The following is a 13,592-nucleotide window of genomic DNA, read 5'->3' as shown; positions in this document are numbered from 1 at the left end:
CCAGAAGCAGGGACTGGCTAGGGTGCCCAGAGGGTTTCTGGGGGAGGGGAAGCCAAGATGAGCCTCCAAGGAAGGGGTGGGCAGGGTGGGCCAGGCTGGGGCAGGTGGGAGGAAGGGAGAGACATAGGCCAAAACAATCGAGCCCTTTCCAAGGAAAGCCGGATCTAGAACTTTCTCCTCAAGGGTAAGCAGCATCAGGGCAAAGGAGGGCACATGGGTGTCTGCTGGCAGCTGTGACTCCAGGGACATTCAGATAACACGTGCAATTTCCAGACCTCCAGGGAGGAACAGGTGCCCCTGAGCGAGGCCTTGGTGGGTGCACAGGGTTGGGCCAGCACCTGCACCTACTGGCCTGTGGCCACAGCTTCTAGGCCCAGCCCTGCCTACAGCTGTATCAGAAACTGCAGCCTGCCAATGCTGGATGGACTTAAGCAATCTGTGCCTCAGAAGAGGACAAGGAGGCCAGGCATGGTGCTGCACACTTGTAATCCCAGCACTTTGGGAGGCCAAGGCAGGAGGATTGCTTGAGCCCAGGAGTTTAAGACCAGCCAGGTCAACAAAGTGAGACCCTATCTGTACAAAAAAATCAAAATAAAAAAACAAGCCTGGCAGGGTAGCATGTGCCTATAGTCCCAGGTACTCAGGTGGCTGAGGTGGGAGGATCACTTGAGCCCAGGAGGTTGAGGCTGCATTGAGCCATGATCATGCCACTGCCCTCCAGCCTGGGGGACAGAGTGAGCCTCTGTCTCAAAAAATAAAAATAAAATAAAAAACAGAAAAGGAGAGGAGCCAAGAGTGAGAGCAGTGCCTGGCTGCAGGGCTGAGGCTCATTTGAATGGTCTCTCTCTCTCTCTCTCTCTCACACACACACACACACACACACACACATATACACACGAGAACAGCAGGTTCTACAAGCACAAGCATCAGGGTCTAACGCCTGGCAGCTGATGCAGCTGAAAATAATCAGGCCTTGGGATGTCCCATGGGCAGTGGGAGCCCAGTAGACACATAGAGCCCAGAGCACACATGTGGCTCATGCAGCCACACACACACACATGCACACACGCACTTAGAATCACACTTCAGTGCTCTCAGCTCTGCCTTGGGGTCCCTGGGGTCCAAACGCAGAATGTGGAGTGCAATGCTTCCTACAGCCTGGCCGAGGCTCCTGCGGACAGGCAGGTGACGGTCAAGCCCCACCTCCTCTCTGCCTCCTCCTCCCTCCAGGGAACCACCATCCCCCTCCCACCTGACTGCTTCCAGCCCCAGTTCTGCCACTTACCAATTCGTGATCTTACTAAATGACAGGAAACCCTTCTGTGCCTCAGTTTCCTGCTCTGTAAAACGGGGAGGATAATCATGCGTACATAGTGTCGCAGTGAGGATTACATGAACAAACATTTCAAAACGGTTTAGCAGAGTGCCTGAGACTCCATCAGTGCTGTAAAAGGATGTGTTAAATAAAATAATAAATCATGATTCTCTAAGAGCTTTGCTTTGGTTCTTTCATCCATGGCAGCTTCCAAGGGCAGACCCCTCTCCTTCTCAGGCCCCTGGAATGGAAGCCTCTCCACTCCCCAAAGGCTGGAAATGCTTGCCCCTGCCCACGCTCATGGGGCCAATCCCTCTCTCCTCCCTCCCATCGCAGCTCCCTGGGGCTTGCCTTGTCTGCCCCCTAAACTTGAACTACTGCAGGCCAGGACCTGCTCTCCCCTCCCAGCCTCTCCTTCCAGCAGCCTGGGCTTCAGCAGCACATTGCCACCAGGACAGCCTTCACACCACACTCCTCTTCCTCTCCAGGCCTTTCCTCCTGCAGGTCCTGATGCCTGAAATGTCTTCTATCTCCCCATTCCACCCCCAATTCCTAGTGATGCTTGAAGCATCAGCTGGAAGTCTTTCTTGGCCCCTGAGGCCAGCCCGGGCGCCTGTCTCCTTGTATGTCCTTCATGTCCAGCACCTGTGTCCCTCAGAGTCCCTATTTACAGACTGGGTCCAGGCCTGCCTGCCCCACTGGGCTGTGGGTTCCCCCTGGGCATACACCCGGGAGGAATCCTCTCCAGGCTTCTATCCTCCGCCAGGTCAGGGCTGGGCACAGAGAAGGCTCTTGTCATGCTCAGTGTGGCCCAGCACAGGGGAGATGTTAGCAAGGCCCCCTCTCAGGGGAGCATCCCCGAGGGAATGTCCTCAGGCTTCCTCTCTGGATCAGGGTGAATTTGGAGACCAGACCAGTCCAGGGCCAGCCAGCCTATCCTCGGCCTTAAAGGGGGGCTGTCCAGGGAGAGATGGGAGGCCAGGAGAAGCTGCTTCCAGAAAAAGGCATTATTGAAGGAAACCAGTACTGGTTGGGGGTTGGTTGCTATAGAAACATGTCCTAACTATCTCCCAAACTGCTATATGTGCCACCGATGAGCTCATGTGCTCGTCTGTTTCAGGGGACACGCCAGGAGCCCTGGAAGGGCCTATCTGCCCGAGTAGGCAGCATCTGAAGCCAACATCCTGGAGAACCCAGGAAGAAATCCAGCTTCCAGGGCAACCAGGGGGTTCATCCATCCATCGGTAATGCACTTAAAGACTGACGCTGACTTCAGGTTGCAGAACTGTCCTGAGAGCAGCTCAGGTCTGAGACTAGCCGTGGCCCAAACCTCAACCTCAACCACAGCCTCAACTTTCAGCTCGGCCATAGACTGAATTACTAACCATGGCCACAGGCCAGGCCACAACTCCTGTCTCAAACCACACCACAAACCTGACCACAGACCCAGCTAGACTCTGTCACAGACCAACAACACTACTAGCCAAAGACTAAGCCCTGACCCTGGCCACACAACGGCACCCAGCACAATCAAGGGCTTGTATCAAATAACTTGAAGGATATGTTCACTCTAAAGTCTGTAACAGGGCAGCCGCGGTGGCTCACGCCTGTAATCGCAGCACTTTGGGAGGCGGAGGCAGGTGGATCACCTGAAGTCAGGAGTTGCAGACCAAGCTGGCCAACAGGGCGAAACCCCGTCTCTACTAAAAAATACAAAAATTAGCCAGGCATGGTGGCACATGCCTGTAATCCCAGCTACTCGGGAGGCTGAGGCAGGGAGAATTGCTTGAACCCGGGAGTTGGAGGTTGCAGTGAGCTGAGATCATGCCATTGCACTCCAGCTTGGGTGACAGAGCAAGACTCTGTCTCAAAAAAAAAAAAAAAAAAAAAAAAGAAAGAAAAAAGAAAAAAATCTGTACAGCATTGCATCCGGTTGCCTGGGATTTCCACAGCCTCTGCTGCCTGTCACCTTCATGATAGCCCAGGGAGGTCAGTAAGGAAGGACTCACGATTCTTCTTGACAGATGAGAAAACTGAAGCCCAGAGAAGAAAACTGATGTGCCTCCTGTCATGCCGCCTGTTTCTAGGGGTAAGGGGGGTCTCCAAGCAGGGCACAGTTGGCCAAACCAGTTGCTTTGGGGAAAATGTGCTTTTTGAAGACCTGCTGGTATGTCATAAATATGCCATTTAAATACCCATTAATTACCTTATTTAGGAGATAATTAGTGATTAATAGCTTTGGCTATCTATTGTACTTTCATTTGCTCTGCCAATTAGGCTCCCAACAGTTCTGAATTATTTGGAACAATTCTCCCAAGGCCCAGCTGTCCCCCCTATGTCCCGCCAGACTCTTGTTCCATAAGGAGGAGGCTCTCTCCTCCCTCTAAAACGAGTTCCCCGTAGCACCTGCCACTGTGCCATGACAGGCTCTGCCACCTGCAGGCTCCCCAGGAAGGCAGCCCGAAAGACAGGACAGCAGGAGGCATTCCTTCTGCTCATCGCAGGACCCCCTTGCAGAGAGCTGAGAACATGGGCTCAAGGTCCAGGCACCTACCCAGGCAACGGGAGGCCAGGTTGGAATCAGACTCCTCAAAGGACGCTGGGGTTTCTTTCTTTTTTTTTTTTTTTTTTTTTTGACAGAGTTTCACTCTTGTTGCCCAGGCTGGAGTGCAATGGCACGATCTCGGCTCACCACAACCTCCGCCTCCCGGATTCTCTCCTGCCTCAGCCTCCCGAGTACCTGGGATTACAGGCGTGCACCACCACGCCCGGCTAATTTTGTATTTTTAGTAGAGACAGGGTTTCTCCATGTTGGTCAGGCTGGTCTCAAACTCCCAACCTCAGGTGATCCGCCTGCCTCGGCCTCCCAAAGTGCTGGGATTACAGGCGTGAGCCACCACGCCCGGCTGGGGTCTCTTTCGAAGACCACCACCTCAATGAAATGACCAGCTTTTTGGGAAGCACATCAAAGGCTGCCATTAGCCTGGAGCCAACAGCAGGAGCGCAGCAGCTCCCCACCCCATGCCAGCAAGAGCCAATGTGACCCCCTGCAGGTGATTCGACTCATACCACCTGCCACTCCTGGACTGCAACTGAGCAAAGATGGGGCCCAAGGTTGCCTCTGCCCCCAGGCCCCTCCATTTGGTGCCAAAGCACAGTGCCAGGAATTGCCAGCCAAAGCCCCAGAGGCGGAGCTCTCATCACTGCTCCAGATTATACTATACAAGAAGGAAACACAGAGGCTGCGAGGGATAAACACACACACACACACCCGAACTGGGCAGTAATGGGAAAGCTGAAAATAGCTCTTTTTACCACAAGGGATGACTCTAGAGTTGCTCGGCTGGGACTAGCCTCATGGGGGGCAGGAAGTAGGAGCAAGGGGAAGAGAAGGAACCCACAAGGGCGACATCAGGGCCAAAAGGAGTTCTGTTGAGGGTAGTAATCTGGATCAACCCAGAACAATCAGAAAAGGTCAATGGTGCATGAGTGATGGGCGGCCACAGACACTCAGAATCTCTGAAAGACAGACTCTAGAACAAGTGAAAGCCTTCCAGCTGTCAGCCCTGAGAGCTCACAGTCCCACATCCTGCACACCTAGGTCTCTCCCCGAGGAGGGCTGGAGTGCAGGACGTGACGTGCTCTGCAAATACCCAGAGCCAAGCAAACACGGTGTCAGCAGCAGACAGCTCAGAAGAGGCCTCTCAGATCCACCAGAACTCAATGCCCCTCCCAGACAGAGCCCAACGCGTTTCTATTTTTGCTTTCAACCCTTGTTTGGCATCCCTGCTACCAGCTAACAGACGGCTACTTCCCCTCCTTCCAGAAGAATGGGTCATCTGGGAAGAGGAACACCTCCTCTCTGGCCTCCCATGTCCCAGGTCTTCTAATAAAGAGGCTGACCTTCCCAAAGAGAGACGAGGCTCCCAACACCCCCAGGAACCGTCCCCCTGGTAGGTGGTTCACTCCAAGCTGTCTTGCTCACCAGCCCTGGAGAAGAGCTTCTCCAAGACACCTAGAGAGAGCAGCTTCACAAAACCCGAGACGCCTGCTTTCCAGAGGCAGATGCAACCCCCGCAGCCCCTTGCCAGCCCTGGCCACACGGACTGCACCCCATGGAGCCCCAAATTCACTCACACTGTGCCAACTCCAGCCACAGACTGAACCCCAGCATGCCATACCCTGCACCCCATCTCTACCCTCAAATCAAGCGCTGACAGTGACCACACGGGCTTCCAGCCCGGCCCAATCTGAGCTGTGGCCTCATGAACGTGTGAGCCTCACAAATCCAGCCCTAGGAGAGCCTGGTGGAAGCAGGTTGGCTGGGTGGAGCCCCAGTGCTGGGACCCAGCTCCCACCCCAGAGTCACAGACAGAGGAGGCTTCTGCCCCCTGTCTACCCTTGCCACACATGTACCCTGTGGGGGCTGGTGACCACACAGCTGTGCAGGCCTCCACAGGCTCACGTGGGACCCTGGAGGTGGCATTTACCTCCGGAGTGACTCACTAAGCCTCCTATTCCGTTTGCAAAAGGGGGTGCAATTTAGCATTTTCTTTCTCTTTAGAAAACAGGAATTTTAAAAGAGAGAGAGTGGAGAGAGATTTGAGAGAGTGGGTGGGGAGCTCAGATCTCATTTGATTTCCAAACTCATTTGTTATGCATTCTCTCCTCCCCCCTCCCACACCAAGCCCTTCCCCTGGGGACCCTGGCCACCCCCTTCCGGGCTCCTGGCTACAGACCTGGTGATGGCCTGCCAGGAGGCACGTGTTCTCCACGTCCACATCCTCAGCTCCCCATGGATTGACTGACCCTCAAGTCTGGGAGGATCAATGCAAGGTCAGAGTTGAGAGGGGGCAAGGCCTCTTCAGGGCACAGTAAAACCCACAGCCAGGGAGGCTCTCTCCAAAAGGAGAGAGCAGTGTTGGAGGTGGAAAGAGTCTGAAGCTCATCTGACCCCCAAACTCTTCCCTTTCACTTTTACAGATAAGGAAACTGAGGACCAAAGAGGGCAGTTCAAGGTCAACCAGTGCCAAAGCCAGGGCTCTCCTTCGTTAGACAAGTTAGCTCCCAGGAATATTGACTCCAACAGTAGAAGAGACATAAGCTCTAATCCCAGCTTTGCCTCTAACTTTACCTGTGATTCTAGCCCTAGACATTTAACCCTTCTGGGCCTCAGCGTCTCATTCATAAAATGGGAATAACGTTGGCTCTACCTCAGAGATGCTGTTGAGCCACTGGACAGAAAAGCATGCTGAGAGCTGCTATAGGATCTGAGCCAAATCGGTCCCAGCATGCGAACTCCCGATCCTAAGATCTCAGAATCCTGGAAGGCAGCTGGATCCTACCAGGAAGTCCCCAATCCCTAAAGCCTCCATGGTCTCTGAAAGTTCACACTCCGTCCTTGAAAGGGGAAAGGATGCCGATCTCAGAGAAGGACCCTTGACCAAAAGGGTCTGGTCTCTGTCTCCCAACCTGCTTAACAGGTAGAACTGAGAGATCACCAGGCCACCTCCAGCCATGAAGTCTCATAACATATGAAGATGTATGTGAGAAAACATCACAGCTTCTGGTCAATCTGACCCAGACATGGCCCAGGCAAGTGGCTGGGACAGGGACACTGTCCAGCCATGTCCTTGTATTCTGTGTCCTGCCACACTGGACTTCCAAACACAGGTCAAGTCACAGAGGCCTCAAATGGGGGATAAGGGGTTCCAGGCCCAAGGTCACAGGCTTGAGGTGGAACCTCTCTGTTTGAGCTGCACCATCCCTGGCTCAAACAAGGATACCACAGCCAGAACTGAGAGGCAACAAACGTCTCAGGCTGGGACCTGCCAGGTCTGCTGCTGTGATAGGTGATTTCACAGAGGTCGGCGTATTTGCATAGGAACATGAGGCACATCCGAGTTCCAGCACACCCCAGACTGCAGGAAAGCTTTTGAAAAGCCTGGAGTCTGGCCAGGCACAGTGGCTCACACCTGTAATCCCAGCACTTTGGGAGGCCAAGGCAGGCGGATCACGAGGTCAGGAGATCGAGACCATCCTGGCTAACACGGTGAAACCCCGTGTCTACCAAAAATACAAAAAATTAGCCAGGCATGGTGGCGGGCGCTTGTAGTCCCAGCTACTCAGGAGGCTGAGGCGAGAGAATGGCGTGAACCCGGGAGGTGGAGCTTGCAGTGAGCTGAGCTGAGATCGCGCCACTGCACTCCAGCTTGGGCGACAGGCGAGACTCCACCTCAAATAAAAAAGGCCTGGAGTCTGGACACTGGTGTCTGATTTGACCATATTTGACCATAACCTTCCCACTGGGGACCAAAGAAAGTGAGTTTACCATCTCCTTGCAGAATGCAATGCCCGTCCCAAGATACAGAGTAAAGTAATCGGTGCCCTAGGCCTGGGAGTTTCTCGGAGTCATGCCTCAAATCCCCTGGCACCTCCCCAAAGATTTAAGAATCCCAGCATTGTCCAGGTGTGATGGCTCATGCCTGTAATCCCAGCACTTTGGGAAGCCAAAGCAGGAAGGATTACCTGAGGCCCAGAGTTTGAGACCAGCCTAGGCAATGATGAGATCCCTGCCTCTACGAAAAAAAAAAGCATTAAAAAAACATTTTTTTTTTTTAAATCTGCACTAGTCCCCTTTCCAAGCTTCCAGATGTTTCCTCCTCTGAGTGATCCAGCCACTAGTCCCTGCCCCTGGGAGGCACAGAGTGAGGGGCCCAGGAGAAGCTCTGGCTTTGGGAGGATGTGAGAGCACACGCCCCACTCCAGGAGGACCCCAAAGGAGGCTGACTCAGCAGAGCAAGGTCCAAACTCTGGAAACCCAGGCTCTGCCGTCACCTTGTTGTGTGACGTTGGCCAAATGCCTACCCCTCACGGGCCCTCAGCGACCCATTGTTAATGAGGACTTGGAACACGAGTATTGAAATGTTCCCTCCCATCCTAACACTGTAGGATCAGTATTTTACTGACTCAAATTACCAGGTTTGCCACATGGAAGCCCGCCAGCTACGCCCCTCAGGGCAGAGGCTAACACCTGAGAGGAGAATAAACTGGTTCCTCCAGCCCGTGAGGCCCAGCCCCGTGGCCTCGGCTCTGTCTCTGCAGACATTCCTGCCCCAGCCTGAGAGGTGCCAAGACCCTCTAGGCTATTCACTCTGCTCCTGCCTAGCCTGGGGACCTGGCCCCCACCCCCTACCCTCGTTCTCCCAGTGGGAGAGAGGGGCAGCCTATTGGGGTGCAGAGGGAGGGGCACAGGGAGGTGGACAGGAAGGGAGGGGCAGTGTGGCTGGCAGGAATCAGAACCAACCCTTCCCAACAAAGGCAGCTCCACCAGGCTGGCCTCTCTCCAGCTTCCCAGGAGCCCTGGCGTCTCAGCCAGAGGGATCTGTCGAAACACCCAAGTCTTACCCCGGCACTCCTGTCTTCACGCTCTTTGGAGTTCCTTTTAGCCCTCTGCATTCTTCCGCTCTAGCCAGGTTTCTTTACTTTTGGGCACTTCCTACCCACCTTCCGCCCCTACCCATAGCAGTCCTTCCACACTTCCACACATGCCTCTTCCTTTCCATCCTCCTAGCCTTTGTTCAAGCCACTACCCCCACCTGGAAGCCAGCCCCTGGCCACCTTTCTTTCTTTTTTTTTTTTTTTTTGAGATGGAGTCTCGCTCTGTCACCCAGGCTTGAGTGCAGCGGCACGATCTCAGCTCACTGCAAGCTCTGACTCCTGGGTTCACGCCATTCTCTCGCCTCAGCCTCTCAAGTAGCTGGGAATATAGGCGCCCGCCACCATGCCCGGCTAATTTTGTTTTTGTATTTTTAGTAGAGACGGGGTTTCACCGTGTTAGCCAGGATGGTCTCCATCTCCTGACCTTGTGATCCGCCCGCCTCGGCCTCCCAAAGTGCTGGGATTACAGGCGTGAGCCACCACGCCCGACCCCTGGCCACCTTTCTATCAAAACTGTGCTAGCCTTTAGGGCCTATCTCCCAGAGAAACCCAGCCTTCACTGTCTCAAGCCACTCACTGGCCTCTCTGCTCCATGGGGAGCTCTGTACTGTAAATCATCCCTTCCTACACAGAGCTTCTGAATCCTCCCCACCCCTGCCCCCACACCTCCCTGTCACTGGCTAGACTGGGGCCACCATAAATGATGCCCGTCTGTGTAACTGAAATCTCCCCTAGAGATTGAGAACTGGTAATAACTCATCTGGATTCACCTTCTGAAGATTTATCTCATCTTCTCTGGGCCCCGGTAACAATTTCTCTTGTACCTGGATTCTCCTGGCAGCGTGAAAGTCCTTTCACTGCCTCCTTTTAGCTCTTGTCCGACACAAGCTGTGCCACAAATCTGGCACAGCCACGCCCTGCTTGCTCAGGCTGTGCACTGTACAACTCCTGGGGTATTATTCACTAGACCACATGTGATGACCTAAAGTCAGGTACCATGGCAGCCCTAGGGCCCAAAACTCTGTCTTTTCTCTCCGTGGGTGATCTACTGGCCAGATTTTAGAGGGAACACCTCACAGGCCATGGCGCAGACCCCTCACTCACAGGCCAGGTGCCATAGCCTCCACTCCTGGCCTTCAGCCACCCTTTGTTCCCATGTCACCCCCCAGAGTGAAGGCCTGATCATTCCTGCCCATCAGTCTGCCCATCCGAGGCAGGTGGTACTGAACAGCCACCCTGCTGTCTGTTATATGTTCTCCTTGGGCCTCAGTTTCCCCAGCTGTGAAGAAAGAGAGGGGTTCCTGATCTCCAAGGGCTCCCTCTATTCTGAAGCTCACCAATCTATTCTTCACAGATGTTGCCAATGGGGAATATGTGATTCTCATACACACATTACTGTGTGTTGTTTTCTATTCAATAGGCTTAGGAGCCTCAAGAAGAGAAGGGAGGCCGGGCGCAGTGGTTCACACCTGTAATCCCATCACTTTGGGAGGCTGAGGCGGGCAGATCATTTGAGGTCAGGAGTTCAAAACCAGCCTGGCCAACATGGTGAAACCCCGTCTCTACTAAAAATACAAAAATTAGCCGGGCGTGGTGGTAGGTATCTGTAGTCCCAGTTACTCGGGAGGCTGAGGCAGGAGAATCACTTCAGCCCGGGAGGCAGAGGTTGCAGTGAGCCGAGATCAAGCCACTGCCGTCCAGCCTGGGAGACAAACTGAGACTCTGTCTCAAAAAAAAAAAAAAAGAAGAGAAGGGACATTTACAAAATGCAGAGGAGCCTGGGAGAGCTGAGCTGAGAAGGGGAGAGGTAACCAGACTCCTTGGGGTGACTGCTGAATGTGGGGGACAGGAGTTCAGGCACTGGATCCACAGACGCAGGGAATCTGTGTTGCCTCGAGGGAAAGGGCCAAGCGTGAAATTACAGCAGAAAAAAAACCAAAATGTTAGAACAGCACGAGGCATTGATGCTCAGAGCAGGGCAGTTTTTCCACCTGTCACTGGAACAAATTCCTACAGACTCTCAGCCCAGGGACCAAAGGACCCACAGGCTAAGGCAGAGGGACTGAGACTGGCACCCCCATTTGGTAAGGGGGTGACCTATCAGGGCAGTGACAGAGAGAGTCCTTCGAGTCCAACAGACCTGGCTGTGAGTCCAGGCTCTGCCCAGACCCTCTGAGCCACCTTGAGGCTGCTATTTCTCTGAGTATCTGTTTCTAGATGTTTTAAAAGGGGGAGAGTCGCATTTCCTCGCTCCCAGGATCACGGTGCAGTAAAGAGCTTAGCACCCTGCCTAGTACATAGAACAAGCAGCGACTGTTCACTGCTGTTGTGATGACAGTGCCCTGGCAGGTGACCTGTGCTCACGGCGTCCCGGTGCACACACACACTCACACACACACAGGGTTGGGCAGCAGACGGGACACACGCCCTGCCACGGGCCGTTTTAAGGAGTCGGGGTGGGTGAGGACCCAGACATGGTGGAGGGAAGAGGGAGGCAAGAAGCCTTTTTCAGCCTCCTTGGTGTCATCTCACAGTGCCTCCCTCAGGAGGGGAAAAGGGAGGGGAGTGAGAAGGCTGTTTAGCTGTGTTCCATACTGGCTGTGCCTCACATAACCGGCCCCACCCCAACAGGACTCCTTGGGGACAGAAAGGTAGTGCATTCTCAGGCACCTAAATCTTACAGGCTCAGTGCCTGCACAGGGAGACGGGTCCGCAGCTCAGGGTCCCAGGCAGCCCAGGGTCCCGTGGGGGTGGATTGACACACAGCCCGATGGTATTCACACCCAGTGTGCATACGGGTGAATTCACACCCATTCCTTCACTGTCGCGCCCGGTCCTGGGGGACGGCATGGCACCAGCCAACGTCACGGGTTGGGTGTGAGTTCATGGTAGATTCTCACACGCCAGCCTCACAAGAGGCACTGCCGAGACCAGGCTTGCTGCCGCCTACTGTATGGCCGGCCCTGTGGGCACAGCTGTCCTCCACCCGCCTCCCAAGGCACCATCGGGCCCAGAATGTGCCCGATGAGTCACGGGCCTGGGTCTCCCCAGCATGGGCGCAGCAGGGAGGCTGAGTCCGCCTGAGCCCCGGTGCCCAGCTCAGGGTCTGGCACAGAGCAGATGCTAGTGAATGAACGTCGGGCTGGATGAATGAACGAATGACTAATGCCCGCTCCCTCAAACCACGGGCTCCACCGTCTTAGCCTGGGGGAGGGCAGAGCCCACGGGACCCCAGAAGAGGCCTCCGCAGCTGAGGCTTTGCGTCCCAGGGTCGATGGGGGAGGGGGCGGGGCAGCCAGCAGCCGGCACGGCACGGGGCTCCCCTCCTTCCCGAGAAGGAATCTGGGTCTCTGGACTGAGCTGGTGACGGGGGCTGGGGCGGGGGGTTGTGGCGTCCTGGATGGAGAGAGCTGCAGGACCAGGGGGCGCGTCCCGGTTTGCGTTGGGATGTGGGACGAAGCGGCGGCCGCGGGACATCCCCTTCGCTGGCGAAGCCCGGGGCCTCCGCGGGGTGCAGAGGGCTCCCAACGGCGGGACTGGCCCGAGGCGCCGCAGACCTGGCCCTTTCCGGCGGGGCCGTGGAGAAGGGGACGCGGTGTCCCGCGAGGTGACCGGGAGCGCAGGAAGGACTGGGGGCGCGCGGAGCCCCCTCTCCACGCGCGGGAGGTCCAGCCCCGCTACCGCCCCCTACGCCCTCCCGGGACCTCCGCCCACCTGCGCGAGGGGTTCACCTGGGCCGGCGGCCCCTCCTCGAGACGCGCGAGTCCCTCCCCCGGGCCCCGGCCCTGCCCTCCCCGCGCCCGCCCTCACCTGCACGGCCCGCCTTGGCCATGTCCCGGGCGGCGGGCTCCGGCGGCGCTACCCGCGCTCCTCGCGCCTCCCGGCCCGGCCCCGGCCGCCTCCGGCCCCGAACGGACTCCGAGCGCCGCGCCCGCTCCCCCGCCCCGCTCGCCTCGGCTGCCGCCACCGCAGCCGCCGCCGCCTCGCCGCTCCCTCCCGCTCCCTTAAAGGCGCCGAGCGGCGGCCGCGCCCCCCCACCCCCACCCCCCGCGCCGCCGGGGAGGGACTGACGAAGGAAGGCGCCCAACACCGCCTCCGCGGGCCCGCACCCCCGCCCCGGGCCGCTGCAGCCGCGCTCCAGCCCGCTCCGCTCCGGCCCGCGCGGCCACCGCAGCGCGCGAGGGGCGGCAGCCCAGGGGCGCAGAGACGCGGAGACAGCCCGAGACACTGCGGGCCAGAGACGGGGCCATGGACTGGGAGAGGGGCGCAGAGACTATTAGACAGCGCTGGAGAGAGACGCTCCTAGGGCCGGAACGCCGAGGGGGAAGGAGAGAGAGAGAAATTCAGAGACCAGAGACCCAGAGCCCGGCTCCGGGAGAGAGGGATAGAGGGAACCGGGAGAGGAAGGAGGACAGGGACCCAGGGAGGCTCCCACGAAGTCAAGAGGAAAGTCGCTCTGGGGTCAGAGACAAGAGACGGACCCCCTCCATCAGCCCCCGCTCCAGGGGTTCTGGATCATTTATAGCGTCTGACCTAACCTCAAAAGAGAAAGGATTCCCGTGATTTTAACCCTCAAGGGATAAGTAAAACACTTGCACATCCACCTGGGGTTCTAGGCTGGAGCAGGCTTTGTGGTACCTGCCTTCCACTTCCTAAATCGGGATGCAGAGATTCTAGTGGACAGGCCTCGTGGGCCGGGGAGATATGGGTTATGACTTCTGTTTAGGGGCAGCAGAGATCCACAGTCCAGCCCCAACAGAGAGCAGGAGATGGCTAATTGTATTTGGCAGTGCCTGAAGGTAGCAACCCTCCACTGAGAGGGTGCCCTGCCTCCCCC

At 56.4% G+C, this 13,592-nt stretch overlaps 1 protein-coding gene across 3 annotated transcripts in view; it reads right to left on the bottom strand.

Annotated features, from left to right (window-relative positions):
- The window catches only part of PITPNM3 (PITPNM family member 3), a 105,687-nt gene extending 92,956 nt beyond the window's left edge, over positions 1–12,731 (bottom strand). For 2 of the 3 annotated variants that reach the window (XM_030800410.1, XM_030800412.1), the window contains exon 1: positions 12,566–12,679. In XM_030800410.1, the coding sequence (XP_030656270.1) occupies positions 12,566–12,587 (22 nt within the window). In that variant the 5' untranslated portion in view covers positions 12,588–12,679. Of the gene's footprint in view, positions 1–12,565 lie in introns of all 3 variants that reach the window. The other variant, XM_030800411.1, reaches the window with a different exon arrangement.
- Positions 12,732–13,592: the final 861 nt, after the last annotated feature.

The sequence above is a fragment of the Nomascus leucogenys genome, chromosome 19 (genome assembly GCF_006542625.1).
Source record: "Nomascus leucogenys isolate Asia chromosome 19, Asia_NLE_v1, whole genome shotgun sequence".
In the NCBI taxonomy this organism is placed as follows: Eukaryota; Metazoa; Chordata; class Mammalia; order Primates; family Hylobatidae; genus Nomascus; species Nomascus leucogenys.
Note: the sequence above shows the minus strand (reverse complement) of the source record. Positions and strands in the feature narration are given on the sequence as shown.